Source organism: Penicillium riverlandense (assembly GCF_028828495.1).
Source record: "Penicillium riverlandense strain IBT 135883 chromosome Unknown utg000003l_segment0_segment0, whole genome shotgun sequence".
Lineage (NCBI taxonomy): Eukaryota > Fungi > Ascomycota > Eurotiomycetes > Eurotiales > Aspergillaceae > Penicillium > Penicillium riverlandense.
In genome coordinates, this window is record NW_026643196.1 from 262,653 (window position 1) to 281,611 (window position 18,959).

The 18,959-nt window shown below is 53.7% G+C and overlaps 7 protein-coding genes across 7 annotated transcripts; 4 read left to right on the forward strand and 3 right to left on the reverse strand.

The window, feature by feature from the left end:
• Positions 1-128: 128 nt before the first annotated feature.
• On the reverse strand, positions 129-1,777 carry N7474_003711 (putative metaphase-anaphase transition protein (Mlo2); the record flags this gene model as incomplete). Its single annotated transcript, XM_057195126.1, has 4 exons — positions 129-136; positions 194-1,517; positions 1,578-1,632; positions 1,686-1,777. 4 exons carry the CDS (start codon positions 1,775-1,777, stop codon positions 129-131), a joined length of 1,479 nt encoding a protein of 492 aa, XP_057052522.1.
• A 472-nt stretch (positions 1,778-2,249) lies between these two features.
• On the forward strand, positions 2,250-5,160 carry N7474_003712 (MCM DNA helicase complex subunit MCM2; the record flags this gene model as incomplete). Its single annotated transcript, XM_057195127.1, has 5 exons — positions 2,250-2,254; positions 2,305-2,417; positions 2,470-4,781; positions 4,844-5,013; positions 5,067-5,160. 5 exons carry the CDS (start codon positions 2,250-2,252, stop codon positions 5,158-5,160), a joined length of 2,694 nt encoding a protein of 897 aa, XP_057052523.1.
• Positions 5,161-5,652: 492 nt separating this feature from the next.
• On the reverse strand, positions 5,653-6,057 carry N7474_003713 (uncharacterized protein; the record flags this gene model as incomplete). The annotated part of the gene is made up of 1 exon (XM_057195128.1): positions 5,653-6,057. One exon carries the CDS (start codon positions 6,055-6,057, stop codon positions 5,653-5,655), a length of 405 nt encoding a protein of 134 aa, XP_057052524.1.
• Positions 6,058-7,228: 1,171 nt separating this feature from the next.
• On the reverse strand, positions 7,229-9,034 carry N7474_003714 (Pal1 family protein; the record flags this gene model as incomplete). The annotated part of the gene is made up of 4 exons (XM_057195129.1): positions 7,229-8,007; positions 8,064-8,529; positions 8,582-8,826; positions 8,980-9,034. 4 exons carry the CDS (start codon positions 9,032-9,034, stop codon positions 7,229-7,231), a joined length of 1,545 nt encoding a protein of 514 aa, XP_057052525.1.
• Positions 9,035-11,025: 1,991 nt separating this feature from the next.
• On the forward strand, positions 11,026-11,460 carry N7474_003715 (mediator of RNA polymerase II transcription subunit 31; the record flags this gene model as incomplete). Its single annotated transcript, XM_057195130.1, has 1 exon — positions 11,026-11,460. One exon carries the CDS (start codon positions 11,026-11,028, stop codon positions 11,458-11,460), a length of 435 nt encoding a protein of 144 aa, XP_057052526.1.
• Positions 11,461-12,388: 928 nt separating this feature from the next.
• Positions 12,389-15,978, forward strand: N7474_003716 (uncharacterized protein; the record flags this gene model as incomplete). Its single annotated transcript, XM_057195131.1, is given in 3 exon segments — positions 12,389-12,603; positions 12,658-14,848; positions 14,866-15,978. 3 exon segments carry the CDS (start codon positions 12,389-12,391, stop codon positions 15,976-15,978), a joined length of 3,519 nt encoding a protein of 1,172 aa, XP_057052527.1.
• Positions 15,979-17,284: 1,306 nt separating this feature from the next.
• Positions 17,285-18,754, forward strand: N7474_003717 (LLM class flavin-dependent oxidoreductase; the record flags this gene model as incomplete). The annotated part of the gene is made up of 1 exon (XM_057195132.1): positions 17,285-18,754. One exon carries the CDS (start codon positions 17,285-17,287, stop codon positions 18,752-18,754), a length of 1,470 nt encoding a protein of 489 aa, XP_057052528.1.
• Between the last annotated feature and the right edge of the window lie 205 nt (positions 18,755-18,959).

Here is an 18,959-nt window from a genome sequence, read left to right on the forward strand (position 1 = left end):
AAGAATGATGGTTCGTCCTCGTTAGACGCCTATGTAGTTCCTATTTCCATGGCCATTACCTATTGACAAACCTCCATGCATACCCACCCATATCCCATGTTCCCAACCAAAAACAAGAAAAGACATATTCAGTACCCTAAGAGTCAGGTCAACCACACAGCTCGCAAGGGAGATACTCAAAGACAAGACTTACCATTCTGCTCCCGCCGAGTATCCCCATCTGCACCATCCTGATCATCGCCACCACCAAGAGCCTCCACCTGACCAGCCGCATCCTGAATCCCCTGCTCATCACCACGCAACTTCTCAAAATATCCCTTGATATCATCCGCACTTACGGCCTGCCCGCTCTCCGCAAACGGCTTCAAGAATTCCTTCACCTTATCACGTAGGTGGTTATATACCATTGCGCCTTCGATAGCGCGCACGCGGTCGACGTTGCTTAGTGCGGCTTCGCCGCGTTCGAGAAGGCTGCCCGTCCCCGTACTTCCCGGACCATTTGCCTCGCCGTCGTCGGAGAGCGGTGGCTCGTAGGTTTCTTCTTCCTCGCGGAGTTGGGGGTGGGGTGCAAGATTTGGGAAGCAATCTGCGCAGCGGCAGAGTTTCTCGTAGAAGTTGTCTTGGAGGAAGAGAGAGAATGAGGAGGTAGGTGCCGAGGATGGAAGGAGAGTATGTTTAGGGGGAGGGGGCTTTTCCTGTTTGCCTGACTCTTCTTGGATGCTGGTGAGTGTGGAGGACTGCTGGTCATCCTTGGTCCGCTTCGCAGTGGGTTCTTCCTCCGTAGGCTCGTCATCCTCTGCCTTGCGCTTCTTGGTATTCGTCCCCTCCGCTGGCTCTGCGGGAGATGTATTGTCTGCAGGGGTGACATTGGCCTCCGTGGTCTTCTTCAATCCACCCTCCTTGAACACCGGAGGCAGGAAGCCCGGCGTTCCCGCGTACTTCTTAAGCCAAGGGTTCGAGTCAATGCATTTGAAGCAGAGGAACTGGTCGAAATCATCCTCAGCCGGGAAGTGAGGTGGAAGAGGTGTTTCATCTCCATCCTCAGCCTTATGCCAATCCCGCGACAAGCCGATGAGGCATTCTGGATGCCACCAGTCCTCGCCGCATCCCCCAGTTTCAACCGTGCCTAGCCCCATACATTGGAACATGGTGCCTTTCTCCTGTTGAGGATCATACTTCTCACCACAGCCACAGAATCGGTTCCGGAAGTTGTGATTGTACGTGTTGCTCGCTGCTGGCTCTTGTGAGCGGGCACCTTTCCTCCCGGTCTTGGGATCATCCCGGAGTGTACACGGAGAGGTTGAAGGCAGGCGCGTCGTTCCGCAGTCGCAGACAAAGTTGCGCTTGTTGAACAGCTCCACCAAGGTGTGTTCGCCGTGGCAGGCGATGGAGCAGGAGTAGCAGACGGCGGCAGGGGTGTACGCATCGTCGGGGTTCTCCGGAGGCGGGTTGCAGGTCTGGCACGCGAAGAGGCTCTGGCGCAGAGGGCCGAGGGCGTAGGTGCATGAGTCGAAGGACTATTGTGTATGAGCATCGTCAGCGATGGGAATCAGTTTGTGATGAACGAACACGCTTACATAGGGGAGTATTTCACGCGCATCGGCCTCCAGTCGCATCTGGGACTCGATGAACCTGGGTAACACGTCAGAAGCCGCGAGAACACGCGTGGCAATGGGAGCGCATACTGCTTCGCCGTCTGCGAGTCTTGGGAGCTCAGGCTCTCACGACGAGCGTGATCGCTTTTGCGGAGATCTCCAGCCTGGGTAGGTCCATCCATGATGTCAATTCAGCGATGCAGCGCAGCCAAAGAGTTCAGAGGAGAGGAACGGCAGGTGCAGGTCGGAGCATCCCTCGCTGATGGCGAAGTGCACGGGCCACTGGCCTTCCAGCTCTAGCCCTAACTCACCACTCATCAACTGGACGGACAGCCAGATAGAAAGGCCGGAGAAATTAGACAGAATAGTGGAAATAAAGGACAAGCGACCAATTAGTTACTTACCGGAAAGTGTCGATATGCTCCAGTCAAACGGAATCGGCTCACGGCGCAAGTCAAGAAGTGTTTTGGTAGTTTGCATCTTTAAGAGGTTTTGTCCAACGCGTCGACACGCGACTTGACCCACTCCACCACTCGCGTCGTCGACGTGTCTCTCCCTGGTCTCCCTTCTCTTCTGCTTCTTTTTTCTGTTGCACACATTCCAACTCAACCCAACTCACCACTACATTCTGGGTTTGGTTTTGAAACACACACAATGGAGTCAGTATCGGTTTCCTAAGATTGCTCGCCCTGATCTAACCTCTCTCCAGTCCCCTCCAACCCAGCGACTCGGCCGCCAACCGCGGTCCGAGAGCGAACACTCGGAAGAGATCGAGAGAGCCAGATGACATGTCCTCGCCGGCGGCGCTCCCTCCATCAAGCCGTATGTTGTTGACCCCCTGTCTTCTAGGTGACCACACTGACCGTGAGAGCAGCCGCCGCACTGGGCTCTTCCCCTCCCCCCATCCCTTTCGACATGGGCGACGACGAGGAGGATGAGGAGGAGACAGAGCTGGTGCAAGACATTGATGACATTGACGAGTTGGCTGAAGATGAGGATGGTATCGACCTGTTCGGAGACAACTTCGAGCGCGACTACCGGGCGGGCGAGGAAGAGCACTACCAGAACGCAGAGTACATTGACGACGAGGAGGATTATCAAGAACTCGATGCTGCGACCCGTCGCCAGTTAGATGCTCGACTGAACAAGCGCGATCGCGAACTGGCCCGTCGACGCCGTATGCCCGCCGCGTTCTTGCAGGATGACGATGACATGGAGATGGATCTGTCTCGCCAGCCCCGTCGTCGGAGACACCACTATGACGAGGACGGTGATGACATGGATATGGCGGACGAAGGCATGGAGGAGCTGTCTCTCGAAGAATTGGCAGACGTGAAAGCGGCCAATATCACAGACTGGGTCACCCAGCCCCAGGTCCTTCGCTCCATCTACCGCGAATTCAAGGCCTTCCTGACCGAATTCATCGATCCCACCGGTCAATCAGTATACGGTAACCGGATCAAGACGCTCGGTGAAATTAACTCGGCTTCCTTGGAGGTCTCCTACGCCCACCTGAGCGAGACCAAGGCCGCGCTCTCGTACTTCCTCGCCAACGAACCCACTGAAGTGCTGAAGGTGTTCGACCAAGTCGCGCTGGATGTCACTCTCTTCCACTACCCGCAGTACCACGACATCCACAACGAGATCCACGTCCGCATCACTGATGTCCCCATCACCTACACTCTGCGCCAGCTGCGTCAATCACACCTGAACTGCTTGGTTCGTGTCAACGGCGTGGTCACCCGACGAACAGGAGTATTCCCCCAGCTGAAATACGTGATGTTCCTTTGCCAAAAGTGTGGCATTACGCTGGGTCCTTTCCAGCAAGAAGCTAGCACGGAAGTCAAGATTTCCTTCTGTCAGAATTGCCAGGGCCGGGGTCCCTTCACGGTCAACTCCGAGAAGACAGTGTACCGCAACTACCAGAGATTGACCCTCCAGGAGTCGCCTGGCTCAGTTCCAGCTGGTCGACTGCCACGACAGCGCGAAGTCGTCCTTCTTGCGGATCTGATCGACTCGGCCAAGCCTGGGGACGAAATCGAGATTACTGGCATTTACCGCAACAGCTTCGATGCACAGCTGAACAACAAGAACGGATTCCCTGTGTTTGCCACAATCATTGAAGCCAACCATGTGGTGAAGTCGCACGACCAGTTGGCCGGGTTCAATCTGACCGAAGAGGATGAGCGCGAGATTCGGGCCTTGTCTCGCGACCCTGATATTGTGGACAAGATCATTCGGTCCATGGCGCCTAGTATCTATGGTCATCTGGATGTCAAGACTGCCGTGGCACTGTCACTGTTTGGGGGTGTTAGCAAACAGGCTCAGGGCAAGATGTCAATCCGTGGTGATATCAATGTCCTGTTGCTGGGTGACCCCGGTACGGCCAAGTCCCAGGTGCTCAAGTACGTGGAGAAGACGGCACACCGAGCTGTGTTTGCGACGGGTCAGGGTGCCAGTGCCGTCGGTCTGACGGCCAGCGTCCGCCGCGACCCTCTTACCAGCGAGTGGACACTGGAAGGTGGTGCGCTTGTGTTGGCTGACCGCGGCACTTGTCTGATTGACGAGTTTGACAAGATGAACGACCAGGATCGAACTTCGATCCACGAAGCCATGGAACAGCAAACCATTTCCATCTCCAAAGCAGGCATCGTCACAACTCTGCAGGCGCGGTGTGCTGTCGTGGCTGCCGCTAACCCTCGAAACGGCCGCTACAACAGCGCAACAACTTTCTCCGACAACGTCGACCTTACGGAACCCATCCTGTCTCGTTTCGATATCCTCTGTGTGGTGCGTGATCTCGTTGAGCCGAGCGAGGACGAGCGCCTGGCCAATTTCGTGGTCGAGTCCCATCATCGCGCCAACCCAGTCCGCCCGCTCAAGGACAATGATGGCAATCTCGTCGACACAGACGGCAACCGCGTTGACACTGAGGGCTATCGCATTGACAAAGACGGCAACCGTCTCCCCCCAACACCGGAGGAGGCTGCCAAACGCGCAGCAGAGCAGGCCAAGATAGACGAGGAGAAGGAGGGCGAAATACCCCAAGAGCTTCTGCGAAAGTACATTCTCTACGCTCGGGAGCACTGCCATCCGAAACTGTACCAGATCGACCAGGACAAGGTTGCCCGTCTGTTCGCGGATATGCGGCGCGAGTCTCTGGCCACGGGCGCCTACCCTATCACCGTAAGTTGGCTCCTACCCTACACCTACTCATGGAAATGCAACCGCTGACTTTCGTTCTGCAGGTCCGTCACCTTGAAGCAATCATGCGTATCGCCGAGTCTTTCTGCAAGATGCGTCTATCTGAGTATTGTTCCGCTCAAGACATCGACCGCGCCATAGCCGTGACGGTTGACTCCTTCATCGACAGCCAGAAAGTCAGCGCGAAGAGGGCTCTCTCACGGACATTTGCCAAGTACATCTCTCCGTTTTTGAATCACTCCCAAATACTGACTTCGTTGTTCTTAGGTACACTCTCTCCAGACCCAAGCCGCAATCCAAGCGCCGCGCAGGCGTTGCATCTTCAAGAACGGCGTGGAATAGCAGCCAAGTGCGGGATTAATTTGGTTGCTTTATGTCTTGCGTCTAATACCATCTTATCGGCATGTTCCTTGTTACGGCGTTCCTTCAGAGTCTCTGGTTATTGGGTACCCAAGTTTATGAATATGGCAATGAAAATATCCTTTCTATTATCAACATCATGAAGACCGTGAATGCATCCCCGCTCAAATAGTAATATGTTCCTCTGCAACTTCCTGGAAAGGTAATTTGCGGTTTCTTTAAAGGTGACATACTACTCTGTGGATGTTCATACTCCTCGATGGTAATAGTTCGAGGATATAGATCATGTATTCTAGTAAACTATCTGAACTATCTATAACTATCTAAGTAAAATCAACGCTATGTACCAACCATCCCAGTACCCTGTGCCATCGCATCCAACCCCAATCATAGCAGCATCTCTCAGTACCGTAACCCATGTTCCATAACATCACCCCAAATCACCGAATCCGCCCCCTTTCCTCATCCTTCTTCCCTTCGCCACCATTCCATCTCAAATAAGCAAACACTCCTTGAGCAAATTCTTGTTCAGAAGACGCGGAATGGCGGTGTCCAATGTCCACTGAGTCGAATACCCAATATCTCTTAGCGTGTTCATATGCAACCGAGGCTTCCCGATACGATAAGTCTTCTGAAACTGGCCCGGTCCCAGCACGTCATTCCACTCATCAGGGTATGTCGTCTTGTCGGTATAGCCTATCAGTCTCGGGTGCTCCGCCTTGCCATACTTTGGGTATCCTTGAGGCTCCGGTAGCTTGGTGCCCGCCATGTGGGGGAGAAGGGGATGACAAAAGCCATTTCCTGTTGCGCTGTCTACTTGGACGAAGAGGATTGATTCCCATTTGTCTTCGGCGATCTTGAATTGCACCAGGAAGACTTTGTATCTGTCTTTTCCCATTCTGATTATTGTGTAGGTTTCTTTCTTTCTTTTTTCTCTTTTTCTGTTGCTGTTGCTGTTTTGATGGGTTGTGTGTTTGTAGATTTGTTCAAAGAAAGTTGTCCGTAATGAAAGGCTCTGAGGGATGTCGGTAGAATAGCTGAGCCCGAGTGGACAAAAGGACTTTCTGAAGGAGTGTGTAGCAAAGACGGAGAGCCTAGAGGCAGACCAGACACATAAGAAGAACAACAATGACGACAAAAACGATTTCAAGGATGAACATGACGATGAGAATAATGAAGATGATGATGATGAAGAATAGGAAATAAAAAAGCAGGAACGCGTCCCTCTGCTTTATATCCAATTCTGCCAGAGGCAAAATCTCTAAAATGATATACTATACTACTATACAAGCACCACCCAAAATTGGGCCTGGCGCAGCAGCGTTTCTCCCAGGCGCGAGTCCAAACCACAGCCGCGGGAAATGGAGGGAAAAAGGGAGCTCAAACCGCCCTTCCGTTTGAGACGACATTGCCCCGAGGCTCTTGAATGGAGGATTGGGTATTTATGGGACTAAGGGGGTGTTGGAATACAGTCGTGAGATATTATATCTCGGAGTTTTATATGCTCAGCGCGTAGCATTTTCTCGACTTCGGGACTGCTGACAGGGCTGGCGGCTGAGAACCATATAGAGCTATTTCTGAGCAAGGCGGAGGGACGGCCAGTGCGTATCTATGAAGTCGGGTATTCTGAGGCCCGAGTCTACACTATAGGTCTTTCTCTCCAGCCACAGGGGCTGACGCGTGATCGAAGTGAATGAAACGAAACCTGTTTTAAGGAGGTAAAATAGAATCATCCCAGGTACCAAACATAGACGCACGAATAAGACAAGGACACCAACATGAGGTGGGTTTAAGGATACAGTGTTTTGCTAGAGTGCACAAGAGACATACAAGAAGAGTAACAAATCGTGGCCTCAGGAAACTACGGCAGCTGCATGTAGCTAGCCCCCCATTTTTCGTACCTGAAAAGAAGAAGAAAAAAAGAATAGGAAAGAGCAACCGATCTACTCCATTCAATATTCAGACGCCATGGAAATGTGCCGTGAGCACTTGCGGCCCTCTCACGGTGCTGGGTATTACACGTAGGAAAATCATGACAAGGAAAACCAGAAATAGGGACAAGGGTCTGTCTACTCGCTGGTGCGCCGCTCGGGGCGTGGCTTGCGCAGACTCTTCATTCGGTTCAGGAAGCCGCCGCCGGGGTTCAGTTTCGACTCATCGCCCCCAGTGTTTGAGCGGTCGTTCGTGGACTTGCGCTCCAGGCCTGTCGACTGCTTTGGGCTGCTCGAGGATCGGACACGCCCGCCCGAGACTTCGAGTTCATGAACCCTCGTCTTGTCCCCCGCCTCGTCGTGGTCCTGGAAGTATGGGTTCCTCTCATTATTCCTGGAAGCGGTAGAATGGCTCGATCCAGGCGCCTGTGCAGCAAAGGTAGGGTCAGTCGGGGAGGCGACGCGACCCACAGCGCCCGTAGTGCGTCCGCGGATGCGCTGGGCCAGACTCTTCTTGCGCTGAAGACCGCCGTTTTGAACAATCTGGTTCTCATTTTCACTTTGGCGGCGGGCAATGGCCGAGCGGCTGGCCGGCGCTCCATCCAGGAACGTGCTCGTGCCCAAGCCCATGCTCTCCGATCCATGAATAGGGTCCAGATTAGTAGTCGGGTCGAAGGTGATCGGCTCGTTGGTGCGACGGGGTGGAGGCGCTGTAACAGCGCCCCTGGCGAAATCGTTGTACCCCTCTGGGGTGCTACCATGGAAAAGGTTCAAGTCGATATTGGAGTTGTTCGGGCCTGCACCGCCCAGGGCCATGTTTCTAGAATCCTTCGGAAAGGCCTGCATCGGGGCAGTGCGCGCGCCCTTGCGATTGCGATGCGGGTTGCATGCATCAAATGGACCGTCGTGGTGAAACACTAAAGAGACACAAAGTCAGCGGAGTTTACGTTTCCTGGTGATCAAATCAACTCACTTCCAGTTCCGTAGATGCCAGTCACATCCAGTTTGTCGATGATATCCAGACGGCGATTTTTGCGAGAGGACCGCTGCTTGCCGTCTCGATGACGAGCGTCGCGCTCACGATGGCGCCTTTCACGTCGTCGTTTCTCATCATCATCATCAAAGAGCTGCGATGCTCGCTCCATCACAGATGACTCTGAGTTTCGCCGGGGTCGCCTCGGTCTCTCTCCGCGGCCGGGGCCAGTAGTCGCCGACTTGGACAGGGTAGGAGGATCGGCGAATATGTCCAGGGGATCCTTCGATCGCGGGTCTGCAGCGTGTCCACTCGGACGATCCCGTGGCGGTGGTCTGCGTGCTGACGGCCGCCGTGGAGTGGGTTGCGGCGCAGCAGGCGCTGGCCGAGTGCCATTCTGTTGAGGTGCGGTGGTCGCAGATGCGGCTGCGCTGGCGGGGATCGTCTCCTTCAGTGACAGGTTCTCCTGCGATGAAAGTCAGCGTATGATGATAGGCCCTGCAGCTACGAGAACGTACAAAAAGCTCCCGAGTGTTTCCCGTCATGTTGGTCTTCTCGACGGGGGAGAACATGGTTTCAGAGGAGAGACCAGGGGCCGACTGCGGCGACAAAGTCTCCGTTTCGTCAAGGAAAGGGTTCGTCGACCTAGGCCGCTCTGGACGAGTATTGGACGTCGCAGAGCTAACCGACGGCGACAGGGCGCGGTTGCGGAATGGGTTGTTGGACCCCAGATTGACGGGTGATTGAGGGGATCCTTGACGCTCTGGAGGCAGACACAGCGAGTCAGCCACAGTTTTGAGAGTAGAGATTCACAAACTCTACAACGCGTGTGTGTGTGCGGTTTTAAAACCAGGAACACTCATTTTCACCTAGGGGGAAAGGACAAAGCGGGGGTACCAGGGACCGCATTACGCACCTGGCGGAGCCAGTGACACGCCGGCCGGATGGCCAAGCACTGGCGGAGCATTCATCTCGCAGCAGAGCGTGAAATGACGGGGAGGTGTGCGCGTGGCCCGAGGGCGTGTGGTTGGCTGGGGGGAGGGACGCAAGCGGACAAGAACAAGGCGATGAAACAGCGACGGTCGGAACCTGTTGGTTGGAGGAAGCGGGGATGGAGGCAGTACTACCTCGGGGGGAAATGGTTGAAAGAAGTCTGGGCAGAAGGCAGAATAATAAAGAGAGTGAAGGTGTGCGAAAGGGAAGAAAGAGCAGAGAGAAAGAAAGAAGAGAAGAGAAGAGAAGGAGGGGGTGGTTTAGGCGTACGTAAAGAAGCCAAGTGATCAGCGGCCAGAGGAAGGGAAAGGGCACACGACTGCACCTTCGATGTAGGGTACATAGGCCCTAGGGACTATTGCTCAAGGACATTATTATTATTCCTTCTACATGATTATTTCTTAGGGTACCTATTCACTGCAGAACCTCCCCCAGACTCGATTAGAGTGTCACTTCACAATCCAGGGGCTTCCTCCCGATCGCCGAGGCTCCACTAAGTGAACTTGCCCCTTTTCGGCAGACCTTGCCCTAGCCTGTACAACTCCCGGAATGACGTTCGCATTCTTGATTCATAGCCTTGATGTCATGCCTGTTTGGAATGTAGCAAGCAGTATGGATACATAGTCCTGGCCACACCGCGAAGAAACATCGAGGGCCAACGCACGGCCCTTGGAAGACCCTACCTCCTGCGTCACTGTAGGTACGATGGGACTTGCGTGGCCTGGCTTGGCGATCCCTAGAATGTCTGTCCTTGCCCTGTATGCCTTTCATCATTCGCAATCCAGTGGTGGTTGGGCTGTTGGTCAGGTTCCTAAGGAGGTCTCAACAGGCCAAGCTCAAATGCTCGTGTCCATCGATCAGGTCCATTGTGAGATGACCGACGGTTCCTGGCTGCTGTAGCCTTGCTGTAGCTCTACTGTAGCTCTGCTCTAGCTGCAGGAGAGCATGTCAGCAAGAGATCATCGTCTTCGCGAAAGACTGTGGTGGGCTATTACATAGATGTGTTGGTGGATCTAATAACCAGGTGTTTGTGGGTGATGATGTGGTTACAGATGCTTTTGCTATAAATAGAAACTCCCTTTCAGACGCCCAAATCTGCCAAGAGAATGCTAAAACTCTTAGCTATGGGCTTTCTGAGGAGCCTTGGGCTTATGGGAGGTTCAATTCGTCTGCGGTGCGAATTGTCAGGGCAAAAAGCGGCGGTTGAGGACTCCGCTTAGGACATAGACGGTGTCGATCATGATCAGCACCGACTATGAAGTTCACCTTATGATAGTCCTCCCGAATCATAACCCGAATTCTCGAGACGATGTTACAGCGGCGCGGACATAGAGAGACCGTCTCTGGGTCCGATTCGTCCGGTTATTCCGCAGGTGTTCGGGATGTGCCACCATACCCTGTACTACTTTGGCTAGACCGTGACTTCGGCAAAGATCCTTGATAATACAGCGAGAACATTTACACATCAGCAAGACATTGTCCAGCTCTAGGCTAGCCGACAGAAACTTTAGAGTCGAGGCACTGCATCGGCTATGTCGGCATCCTCAACAACGCGTTTTTCAATTGTGGCCCGCCTACCCTTGCATCGAACGCGAGGTTGTTCCAATTTGATGTCGTAAGCCCAGGTAAGTGGACTATTTTCAATGTAGAGCTTTGTTTGTTCTACTGTCTGTCCTATGGGCTCTTGGTTTGTTTACATTGACCCCATAGATATATATCCGACTGCTCACAAACCATTCCTTACTGCAGCAAGGAGGATAGCTTAAAGCTACGTTGATATCGACATCGGCAATTTCGGCCTAAACGCAATCGAATACTCTACACGTATCTACTGGTGCCAGGTACGTACTCGAACAGTGGGTGAAGGGGATCGGGGAGGGAAGAAACCTGTCCCGCCCCAGCTCCGCCAGACTTGCCTCTGCAACACCACCAATTCTCTTTCTGCTTCACCTCTCCTTCAGCCTTCACCATGGAGCCAGCGACACAACCTCCGCCGCCCACCCTGACCAATCCTCGCTTCACCCTCGAGCTCGAATTCGTCTCCTCTCTCGCCAACCCTTACTACCTGTCGCATCTCGCGGTCACCTACCCAAACTTGCTGGGCATCTCGCAATCCGACGAGAACGACTCCGACTCCTCCTCGTCGCCAGACGCCCAGGCCTTCGCCGCGTACCTGGCCTACCTCTACAACTACTGGAAGACGCCGCAATATGCGCAGTTCCTGACACACCCCGGTCCCACGCTACGGGCGCTGCGTCTGCTGCAAGAGGACGCTTTTCGTCGCGATATCATCCTGCCTCAGGTCATTGAGAGTCTCGCTGGGGTGGGCGTCCCTGGTGCGCCCGCGGAAACGGTGGAGGGACAGCAAGAGACACAGGAAGGGCCCAATGGGTCGAAGACGTGACAGCCGCCGGTGGAAGTCGGCATCATGAACTCTTATTGGCTTCGACACACAGGGGGACCTGGCAGTGTCTCCCAGCCGAACGATCATTTTCCCACACCGACAAACAGCACGATACGGGATGTTGTTTCCCGGAGAGCTTTCTCCCCACCAGACAAGATCCGACGGAGGGGCCCGTCTACATCATGTGCGACCGAGGTATTGTCTCCTCCGATCAGCCGCGTCGATCCCGCAGCTATAGAAACACCCACGACCCAACAGCCGAGCGCGCACAGATATCATTTTAACGGAATTGGCGCAGGGATTGCGGGGGGGTTCGACAGGTTCGACAGGTTCCTTGGAAAGGCAGAGAGGACCAAGCGCCGGGGATGTCAGTCACTGGTATAACAACAATGATCGCAAATGGCAGACACACAGTATGCAATTGCTCAAGCTAGACGGAATCACCGTAGTCCTAGTCATTCTTACTGCATTCTTATTGTATTGGGAGAAATATCACCATAGTTCAAGACAACTTGTGGTGATCGTCCTCGTGTCTACGCCCCAAGCCCGCCGAACCGCCCAAACCTTTTTTTCCTCCTTTCTGCATCCGTCTCTTTTTCTTTCTTTCTTTCTCTCTTTCTTTCTCTTCCATCCTCCCTCCCTTTCTTTCCCTTCCTTCTTCACTCTCTCCCTCCTAATTTCAACCTCTTTCTGCCTGCGACAAACGGTGGACGGCCCCACCCCCCTGCTGATCCACCGCAACGACCTCATCGCCCCCGTTCCCGTCAAACTGCCCAACGGCCCTGACCCAAAGCTACTGTCATTGACCACCCCCACCCCCTATTGCCCATGGCCTTGCTACTATAAACATCTCGAAATTCGTTGAATATCATACACCCACACACACTCGTGCGGTCGCTGGCGTCCTTGCACCTCTCACATTCTTCCAATGGAGACCGTCCGCCAGTCGTGCCGGCCAAAGCACCAGGTCTTGACCCTCAAGTGTTATCCCCGGTACCAGAAAGGCGTGTCGGAGGTGCGCCCGAACCCGAGTGAACTGTCGTATCTGCTGTACTATGCCAGCACGCGCCGCAGCAAGTTGACCAAGGTCGGCGCGTTCCTCGAGAAGAGGGTGGCCCGGGATGTCTGGAGACGCAGGCTGGGGTGAGTATCCATGACCCTGATCCAGATCTGGTCCAGTGGCTAACTATCAACCAGAAACGTCCAGGTAGCCCTCCAGATCATGACCGCGCTCATCGAGAAAGTCCCCCGCGATCTGCCCATCTACGCCCGGTCCGTCCTCACCGTCATCGAGACGGTCCTGCGATCAAATGATATCACAATGGTGGAGGACTCGATTGTGACCTTCGAGACTTTTTGCCGTCACCAGGATATGGCCGCTATCGCCGTGGAGCAGGGTCTCGTGCATCAGTATCGCGAGGTGGTGCGAACATATGCAGGCTTCGCCGATCCGTCTTCCCCGACGGTGTCGCGCACCCAGATGAGCCCACCAGTGGCGATTCGATGGAGAACTGCAGGATTGCGCGCGATCAAGGGCGTGGTTGGTTCAGACGGTCTGGCGGCGGATGGGGGCACTTCGCTCAGGCTTATTCTGCCGGTCATTTTGGAGAATCTGTACTCGGGAGAGGAAAATATCTTGGTCAATCTCCAAATTAAGCTCCGAGATTCTGAAAAGCCTGAGCGCGAGGGGCTCCGGCGTCGTCGGCTGAGCGTCGCCACAGTCCGAACCGTTGATGCAGCGGAGGGCGATGCTACACTGGCAGGACAGTCCACAGCCGATGCAGACCGGCATGCAGAGATGGATACGAGGCTGTTGGCACTGCGCTGTCTGGAACAAATCATCGTTTCAGGCAGTAACCGCGGCCAGATCCGCATCGCCGCATCGATAATTCTGCGTTTCATCTCGAACAAAAATATTCCGCGACCTGATGATGATGATGACGATGGAGAGGCCAACACCCCCAAACCAGGTGGCAACTGGGCTACAACTTTGATCGAGCTCATCGCAAATTGGTGTCCAGTTCAGGTTCGCTTTGTGATATTGGTCACAGCGATGGAGATTCTACACGACACTACTCCCAAGGAGGATGCTCTGGAATCTTCATTCACCATTTTGTCGGTGATTGACTGGCTCTTGAAGTCGCCAGTGAACATGATTGGATTGAGTATTATGGACATTCTTTACGGTCTCATGCACTACGCGTCGGACATCCTATCGCCTCCGGACCGCGCAGAGGAGAAGCAGGACAACACCAGCGCCGTGTTCATGTCTCCTCGACGGAAAGAACTGCTTGCCCTTCTAGAGCAGTGCATCGGGAATCTCGCTACGCATATATACTATGGCGATCAAGTGGCCGACATGATGAGGGCCATCCTCCGGCACTTTAAACCCGTCTCCGAGGACCAGGATACTAATGTGCCATCTTCCTTGGCCACCGTCCACGAATCTGGCGCAGCGTCTCCAAAGGACCAAAACAACACGGAGACGAGTGCGGCCAATAATGAAAAGCTGCCCCATGCCGAATATTTCTCGCGTGCTGCTATCAAACTGACCGCCCTTCGATCTGTCAAGGCCATTCTTACTGTGGCAAACCAAAGGGCACTCGCAGCCGCGGCGGGTGTCGAGTCAAGGAACCCAGTGGGCATCCATGTGTGGGAAGGAACCCAGGGCCTTTTGCGAGACTCGGATCGAGAAGTCCGGCATGCCTATGCCGATGCTTTCTTGTCATGGCTGCAGCTTGAGACCAACAACGATAATCTCAGGGCGCGCGTCGATACGCCCAAGTACATCAAGCAGCCGTCAAGGCGTGATTCGGACATCCCGGACAAGTCATCGAATCGGCGCAGCACCTCCGTTCCTGGCAACCAGAGGGAGAAAGTGGCGCTGGCAGCACAGTCCCATTTCCTGCGCCTTCTTCACCTGGCCATCTACGATTCCGCCCTCGAAGGAGCTGCTGATCTCTCCGAGATACTTTTTCTTCATCTCCTTCTGGCAACTCTGGTCGAGAATCTTGGGGTTAATGCTGTCCAATTTGGACTTCCTATGGTTCTCAAGCTGCAAGACGACTTGTTCACGTCTGCTGATCTGAAAACAACCGCAGCTCGTGTCAACATTGGCAGCTTGGTGCATGGTTATCTTTCAGCTTTGTCAGAGAAATTTAATCTGGAGTCTTCTGCCGTGGGAGCCGAAATTCGCACCGAGATTGAAGAGCGAGAGCGCAAGGGTCAATGGTTCTCCAAGATTAAGCTACCCGCCAGCGGCCTCGAGGCCATCACTATGAACGATGAGAAGATAACTGTCGGGGATGACACGGAACCCCCCGTTCTGACTCCCTTCCGCAACGTTGAGGGGCTGGTCGAACAGATCGATAAGTCCTACCGCCAATCTGTCTCGTCCCCCCGCAGAGCCCGCAAACTTCACCGAAACGAGGCTTCAGTTTCCCCGTTTTGAACCATACTATATCGCAGCCTCCGTCAGAGGGCAGTCTCCCTTCGCCGGTGAAGGAACAAATGCTGTCTTCCTGGTCTCGAGAAGCGGTTCTGGCAGCCGCGGAGAAAGATAGTGTCAAGACACTATCGGTCAGCGGTTCTCGTGGGGGTACCATGACCGCGCGCAACAACGGCCAGGCCAACGGAGTCACAAACGGTTCTCCTGCTGGCTCGATGTCACAGAAGAACCGCCCCATGAGTGTCCCTGAAGGCACAAGCTCGCCTCTTTACAGCTCCAGTCGAGGTTCTCCCGTCCGTTTCAACGAGCTGCGGCGTGTCCTCTCTATCAGCAACGAACCTTCCTCTCGGAGTCCCCTGCGAAGACGTCTCGACACCTCTAACAGCAGTATCATCTCTTCTGGCAGCGAGAGTATGGTCAGCGGCCCCTCCACTGTTTCTGTGGACGGGGATGCCGGGTCGATCCAGCCGCAGAATGGAGAGCTGAACCCCGACGACGAAGATGATGATGGAATGGAGACGCCCCGCGCATCAGCACTTGTACTGTCCGGGGACGCGACACCAACGGCGGATAATCCCCAGGCCCCGAGCGTGGCCAAATCCGATGCATCGGAAATCCCGCCCGTCCCACCGCTTCCTACCTCGTTGAACATCCCGGGTATGTTCCCTAACGACTCGGAGAAATCACTCGACTCAGTAGACCGCCCGTCTACCGCCCCGGGTCCCTCGCAGCAGTCGTCCGTCAAGGCAAACCACGAGCCTATCGCGCCACTGAACCGCAAAAAGACCAGATCCAGCAACAGTCTTGTATTGACATCGGAGATGCGCGCGGACGCTGGACTCGCAGACCTGCTAAGTAACCACGACTTTAGCGGCCCAGACGTCTCAGTTAGTCGAGAGCATCTGAGGAAGCTCTTGGATGGATTCCTATCTCCTGAAGACAGCCCATTAGCAAACGGGAACCATCCGACAACGACAAAACCAAACGGCAAGACTCCAAGGGGCAAAGTGCAAATTGGTCCCAGCAGACGACACGTCAGCGGAGGAGGCATTGGACGACCGCCATATTGATTTTCATGCAGCTTGTGCTGTACACACCACCATCACTGGATATACATCTTTCTTTGCTTGATCGCTCGCTTTTTCCCCTTCCGTGTCTGAACTTATGTCTATAATCTTTTGGAAAACCCTGTCTTCTCCTTTTTTGTACTCAGATTCATCTCTAGATTTTAAGCGTACAAGCACCTTTCTCCGGGTCCGTTCGAGTTTTTATTGAATGCGCTTGCACGTCTGAATTTTTAAAGTCTCTCAATGTGTTACAGTACGTCTCGAAACTAATGTCACCATTTATACTCTTCGATGGTTTCTCAAACCCTAATTACCAGGACGTACTAGTAAACGTTCGCAGTTTTCCCGAAATATCCCTGTCTATAGAGGTTGTATCGTGTTTTCTAGAATGACTAGGACTATAGCTATTCGTAATTCCTCGTATGCTGAATATATCAGCTATTAGACACCTTAATGCCCCTACCTTGAGAAAATCATCGTCTCTTAGTACGGAAGATCGTTACCAATTATATGTGAGCCAACCCCGATAGCGCCTAATCTAGCTCCTTCGAAGGATTCATGATATAAGTAGTAGCGGAGGAGTGTTTTCAGTGGACTCCTGTTTATTTTCCTTCTATTCTCGTAAATGGTTTAATAGTATCGACTTGAGGTGAGAAAGTGCTGTCATCTTTTGAGTTTGGGTTCGTGACTCCGGAAACCCTAAGCTAGGTGAGCATCTCAACTCATGGTAGTAAATTCTCGAAGCGGAAGGACAAAGTGTCTGCAAGTTATCCCTACTACAGCCTGTGAACTGGAAAAAAAAATTCATGGCATTTAATAATGCAAATAGATCATGGCCCACCACCTCCACTTGCTCATGACGAACATAGTAGCCACCACGACGCCATCGACGATTCAATATAAAAGACCACATATGCAGCTCTGTAGACCCGGGCTCGGCAATTGTAGCTTCCTATCGTAGATATCACCCCTCCTCAGCCCCTCCATGCATTATTGTTGGCCGCGTCCCTGCCCCTCCTACGCTAGCTACACCATCGCTCCTGTTGCTGACGCCATCGCTCTCCAATTTCACGTCTTTGCTTCGCCTGCGGCGATAGCCAAACCAGCGTCAGGCAGCGGGGTCCTCACGGGATTTGCTTTTCTCGGTCGAAACAGGTATGGGTTTGTATGCAGGAACAGATAAATATCGTCATTGAGCCCCTCCATGAGATAAATTATTAGACTGTCGTCCCGGCTCTACAATATCAAACCAGCTTGGAGATACAACTGCACAAATCTCAAGAACAAAATAGAGACAGAAACAGCTACCATGTCTTCAGAGAAGAAACAACTCATCCTCAATGCCTTCGCAATGCATTCTCCCTCCCACCTGAACCCAGGTTTATTCCGATACACATCCGACCAAGGCGCTCAGTACAAAGACATCAAGACCTGGATCGCACTCGCGCAAAAGCTCGAGGCAGCGAAATTCCACGCCATTTTTTTCGCCGACGTCTTGGGAGGCTACGACGTGTACAAGGGGCCCTCAAACCTAGACCCAACCATCCCCGCTGGCGCGCAATTCCCCATCAACGACCCTCTGTACAGCGTGCCCGCCATGGCAGCCGCGACGGAGAGTATCTCGTTTGGAATCACCGCGTCAACGACCTATGATGCGCCGTACGCGATGGCGAGACGGTTCTCAACGGTTGATCATCTCAGCAATGGACGCATTGGATGGAATATCGTCACCTCGTACCTAGATTCGGCGGCAAGGAATTTTGGGCTGAATACCCAGGTCGAGCATGATGAGCGCTATCGCATTGCCGATGAGTATTTGCATGTTACATATAAGTTGTGGGAGGGGTCTTGGAGAGAAGATGCAGTCACCTGGACGAAGCAGCCAGCCTCTTCGAATGGAGCTGCGGACGTTGCTGGGAAGGGATACGCGGACCCCAAACTCGTCCGGCAAATCAATCACAACGGGAAATACTTCCAGGTCCCTGGTCCGCATCTTTGTGAGCCGAGTCCGCAGCGCACACCTTTCCTCCTGCAGGCTGGGACATCGTCCGCGGGCAAGGCATTCGCAGCGAAGCACGCCGAAGCGGTCTTTGTGCATGCTCAAAAGCCAGAACTCGTCCGACCGTCTGTCGACAGCGTGCGCCAGCAGGCCGCCGACCTTGGCCGCAACCCGCAGGATATCAAGGTGATTGCGGGCGCCTTGGTCATCGTTGCGGAGACCGACGAAGCGGCGCAGGCGAAGTTCGACGATTTGAAGAAATACGGCGATGAAGAGGGCGCGCTCGCTCTGTTTGGCGGGTGGACGGGTTATGACCTTTCTACTTACGCCGACGACCAGGACTTCCGCTTCGTGGAGCAGCCCGCCGTGCGGAGCATGGTGAACCACTGGGCCAGCACGGTCCCCGGAGGCGAGGGCAAGAAATGGAACAAGCGGACGATTGCCGAGTACCTGGTTCTTGGCGGGAATGGCGTCAAGATCATTGGTAGTGTGCAGAGCGTGGCGGATGAGATGGAGCGGTGGGTGAGCGTTGGCGATATTGATGGGTTCAATCTCAGCTATGCTACTCTGCCCGATACATTTGATGAGATTATCAATTTGCTACTGCCTGAGCTGCGACGGAGGGGTCTCTTCTGGGAGGATTATGCCGTTAAGGGCGGTACTATGCGTGAAAACATGTATGGGCAGAAGGGATTCAACAGGTTGCCTGAGTCGCACGCTGGTGCTAAGTTCACTTGGAAAGCAGGAGAGGATATTCCCAAGTATCAGAAGGAGAATTAGTGTTTTGCCAAATGACTATAGTTATAGAGATGATGACCATTTTCCTGCCGCGCCCACCCAACTCACTCACTAACGTCCGTTTCTTTCATGCCTTCTGTATCGCTAGCAAGATAAAACCTAATAGGTATCCATAGTCGTTGATGGTGAGTCTCAGTAATGCCTTTGATAGCTTACTGCTTACTGTTAGTAGACGTGGCTAACTACC